The sequence below is a fragment of the Austrofundulus limnaeus genome, unplaced genomic scaffold, assembly GCF_001266775.1.
Source record: "Austrofundulus limnaeus strain Quisiro unplaced genomic scaffold, Austrofundulus_limnaeus-1.0 Scaffold182, whole genome shotgun sequence".
Taxonomy (NCBI): domain Eukaryota; kingdom Metazoa; phylum Chordata; class Actinopteri; order Cyprinodontiformes; family Rivulidae; genus Austrofundulus; species Austrofundulus limnaeus.
Window position 1 is genome coordinate 1,077,958 of NW_013952584.1, and position 4,985 is coordinate 1,082,942.

Below are 4,985 nucleotides of genomic sequence, written 5' to 3' on the forward strand. Positions count from 1 at the left end.
GTTCTGTTGGACCTGTGTTGTGTCAAGAGTGCCATCATGTGGTTGGCATGAAGAAAAGTAGCTGAGGTCCCAGCTCCTGTCAGATGTTGTGTGTAAAAGGGAGTTTCTGTAGCTCAGTAGTTCTTACCTCGGTCGTTGCCGCTTGCATATTGAAGAGGCTTGCTCTTGTCGATGCTGTTAAAACTCTGGCTCCGCCGGTTGAGGCTGGAGGAGCCTGGGCTCCTGGAGGCCCCGCTGCCTGCAGCAGGTACTCTGGAGGGCCCAGGTAACCTGGAGTGTCGTACAAAGAAATAAAAATTTATTAATTTCTTGACAAAAGGCATATTGGCTAAATGGAGTTGATGTGAAATAATGAGCCTACAGCTGCTTTGGTCAAACCTAAATGATGAAATCTTATGAGATCTTACACAATTGGTTTTCACTCAAAGTATGTGTACAATCACATCAAACTTTAACTCATTATCTGTCAAAATGTGGAAATTTGTATACTGGTAAGGCTTGACAGGCTGTGGTGGCCATCTTGAATTGGATCAACTCTATAAGTCAATCAGTTGCAGATAAACATCTAGAGATTAATGAAGTATTTTACTAACATTTTACCAATTTTTATGTTTCCTAAGGTTGCTCAGCTGTGGTAGCCATTTGAAATCCAACTTTAATCAGTAATAGATGTACATCTAATGATTACAGGAGCCCAAACACAAGCAAAGTCATRACCACTCGTTCTCTATCAGCAGCAAACACTAAAGTATTTAGCGAATTAAAGGACAAAACATTTTTATCCTCAGCATGAGTCAGCCAGTGCTGGCACACTGATGTCGTCAATTATTTCTGATTCTGAATCAGAACAAGTTCATAAAATGTTTTAAATGTCAATATTTCACTCTTTGAACTCACTTTAATAATAGCTAAACATCAGTGACGTTTCCTTTCATCTCAGTATCACAAAGAACTATTGTTTGTCYGCACCTTCAATTTCAGAGAAGGTCCTGGAGGGCCTACTTCACTTTCCTGTTTCCAGGGAGTCCAGAAGGACACCTCTCAGACCCCTGTTTTTAGGAGGGTCTAGGAGGACACTCCACAGGTCTGTTTTCAAGGGGGTCTAGGAAGACTCTGCTCAGGTCCCTGATTTTATGGGGGTCTAGGAGCATGCACCTCGGGTCTCTGTTTTTGAGAGGGTTTAGGAGAATGTTTCTCAAGTCCCTGTTTTTGAGAGGGTCTTGGTGGAGAATTGCAAGTACCTGTTTTCGAAGGGGTACAGGAGAACATCTCTCTGTTCCCACTTTTTAAAAATGGTTCTGGAGAATTCATTTCACCTTCTTGTCTCCAAAGTAGGCCCAGGAGGTCACTCTTAGATCACTGCATTTGAGAGGGTCCTGAAGGCCTCTTTTTAATTCCTTGTCTCCAAGAAGGTCCTGTAAAATGCCTCTCAGTTTCATGTTTTCAAAAGGGGTTCTGGAGAACTCATTTGACCTCCTTGTCTTCAAGCGGGTCCTGAGGACACAGCTTGCGTTCTTATCTCTGACATGAGTCAATTAAATAATTCTGTCAAAAAACACATTATTCCACAAATTGCACATTGCAAAACAAATAAAAAATAAAAAATGCATAATATATTCCCACAGGAAATATTCAATTGGAAAAATTCCGGGAGTTTTGCTGTCTTATCTCCTTCAACGCAAAACTCATAAAACATACATACTGGGAATCATGAATTTCCCCAAATACACAACTCCAGACTTTTTACTTTCTACAAAATATATTGTTTTTTGCTTTCACCACCACAAAAAGTTAAGTATGACACCATATATAGCTAAAATAAAACAGTGTGACCATGGCAACAAAGACTCAGATTTCACCATTTCTGTTCCTTGGGAAAAATCCAGTTTTTGTCAGGAAAATGGAGCAGGTGTGAAGCACCTTTCCCAGCAGGAAGCCAGAGGTTTTCAGTCTGTCAGCACGTGCTGAGCAATGCAAAGACAGTTGTGCAAACATTTTAATGGGCTGTAGTGCAAAACTACATCAACAAGCAGAAAATGTGTCGATGTTTTATTCAGTTTCAGTGAATTATTCACTTCTTAGTCTCACATCTTGCTGCTCATCTACAGAGGGGCCACAGCAGCAGATTGTTCAGAGATGCTGATTCATTTCTGAGAGCCACTCTGGGCTTGAAGCTGTAGCTGGAGCAGAGCCTCAGTCCAGAGCTGAGGCTGCCTTTTGTTTGACAAATGGGCAAATTCTGCACAGCTACCAACAAAAGAGTCAGAAAGACATACTGCAGCTTCCAATACTGATGATTAAAAGAAAGTGTAAAAAAACACTCAGTTCCCTACACCACTCATTGTCATGTTTGGAGAAAACTAGGAAAATCAGGATCACTGTCAGCAACGACAAAAATGTCACAGAGGCAACTGTTAGATAATACAATAAAAAATAGAATAAATATGACAAAAAAAGAACACATTGATGAGAGAATCAGCAGAGAAAGCAGCACAGAGAGGTCGGGACTCAGTGGAGAATAATCCTGCGGCTGAAAACCCAGACAACAGAAAGGAGCTAAATAGGGAGGAAATGACGGAGAGATTGAGGCAATTCAGATGGAAATCAGACGAAATCCCTTTCATCAGGGGGGTCTTTCATCTTCCTAAATACAGGTTTGATCGCGCATAAGCAAAATGGATCTGCAAAAAGAAATGTAATGCAATTTCTGGACAGTAATTCTGCAGATGTGTGAAAGGAGATATGGCCTGTCACTCACAGCCTATAAATAAATAACAGGAAAAAACTAATAAAATGCATCTGGCAGCATATTAACAATGACTTAAGATGTCCCATCTTATAACTTTTATAACTTTTAAAACTTTCCCTATGTCTTCTTTTTACAGCAACCCTGGCCAGCAGAAAAGTCCTTTTGGTTTTCACTGTATTATGGTTTACAGCCGGAATGACAAATACTTGAGCTTGAACCATTTTTCAGAGTGTAATATCAGCACATCTGGCATCGAAGCAGCTGGCCAAAGGCCCACTGGTCTAATGTATTGATACAGGCAGGTGGCCAACAAACTTTCACACTTCACCTCCAACTGCTGAGATGAAGAACTTTTGAGGCCATTCTATAATATCACAGCAAATAACGCTTTACATGCACTAGATTTTACTGATGACACAGCTCCAGCATGGTGTGCTAATGGAGTGGGCAAATAAAAAACAATCATTCGTGCTGAAAAATGTGGTGAAAAAAGTTAATAGTAAAAATAATGCGAACACAACAAAAATAAAAGTAAAATCTAGTCTAAGTTTGCTAAATTTTAGTAGAATGAAATTATTGTAAACAATGCATTTATCACTTTTTATTGCACACATTTTCTCCCTATTTATGATAATTTAATCAAGGGAGAAAAACTGTTTTGCACATCAAGGGTGGCTATTTTCAGAAGAGCAACTTTTCCAGCAATTATAGAATTTTTTCTTTGGATTTTAGGTGGAGGGAACTTTCTACCATTTCCTGTGGTTTATTTTAGAACTGACCTTTGTAGGTTTATACCTAAAGCTTTTCTGTTGACTTTTATTTAAATTAGTTTTGCTAAAAAATATTTGAAACTGAAAAATTATTTGAAACTGAAAATAAAATTTGAAAAGGAAATCTTTTTTTAGTTCTCATTATTCCTGATAGCAACAGCTGCGACTATTTTGTCCAGCCACTGTGTTGAGCTGTCAGTCATGATTCAACACCCCCGTCATCTGAGGCCCCGCCCCATGCCAAAACAGGCCCAGAAGTTCAAAACAGAAGAAAACCCAAATAAATAAATAAAAAATGAATAAATAAATAACTAGAATCTGTCAAGTACTTTCAAACTGTTTTCCCTATTTTCAACTCCCCTGTTCTAATTTCCAGTTTCTAATCAAACATGTATTTTCTATTTCAATTTTCTTTTTTAGTTTTAAAATTATTTTTCTATTTCAAATAATTTCCTTTCCAGTTTCAAAATTCTTGTTCCAATTAAAAAAAATTGAAACAAACTTTATGGCCCCAATTTAGCACCATAAAATCTCTTTAACTGGACATTTCTTCTACAGTAAGCACTATAGAAACAAACAAACAAACAAACAAACAAACAAACAAACAAAAAATAATAATAAATAATAAAAATAATTTAAAAATTGGAGGTGAAGTTTTTCATTTATTAATTTATTTTTTGTGCAGGAGCTGATTTGGCTACATGAAACGTTTAAGAACAATTTTCTTTACCAAATACAAAAGCAAGAGATGCTAACAAGTAGAGGATCTCAAAACATAGTTTAAATAACTAAACAAATCTTACACACAGCACACTGTGTGAAACTTTTTCTTTTATTTTTGTCAAAAAGGGAAACAAGTTCTCCGGTTACAAAAAAAAAAAAAAATTAATAGTAATAATGTATTTCATTTTTCAGTGACCTCCATTCTTATAACATAGGTAATTTAGTTTGTGGTATGTGTTTTTATTTGCATCTGTTTGCAGTAATTAAGCAGCTGTTTCTGCCAAGCAGCAGCAGTAAGGCCCATCATCGGTGTTGGGAGCGGGCAGACTACCACCCATCGGGGCCGAGGCTGCTGGCTGTAGCAATTTTTTTTTCTTTTTCCATCGCTCTGTGGTGGCTCGAGAGGAATTATTTGCCAACACGCTGGTTCCCAGAGCCTCTGAGGCAGAACAAATGCTGCAGGCATCAGACAGCTGAACTGAGGTGTGTCCAAGCAGTGTGTGTTGGTAGATTTTTAGAGTTTATGTGCGATGGATGAACATCCACATGACATATTACTGGGCGTGTGTTACGTTTTATGCTGATTTGTAACACCTGAAGGGTAGCTGAATAAGTCAGGGATGGTACTACTCTGATTGTATGGATGATCTCTTGTACTGCTTCTGTGCTAAAATACTCAAACAAATCCCAAAAGATGGGATTGCTTTGAGCACAATACGCAATCAACATTATAGTATATATAA

The 4,985-nt window shown here is 38.0% G+C and overlaps 1 protein-coding gene across 1 annotated transcript in view; it reads right to left on the bottom strand.

Moving 5' to 3' along the window:
* Positions 1-4,985, bottom strand: part of nav3 (neuron navigator 3) — a gene marked incomplete at its 5' end in the record, with an annotated part of 211,473 nt that overhangs the window by 190,818 nt on the left and 15,670 nt on the right. The window contains 1 exon segment of the mRNA XM_014018077.1: positions 128-270. Within this exon segment, the coding sequence (XP_013873531.1) occupies positions 128-270 (143 nt within the window).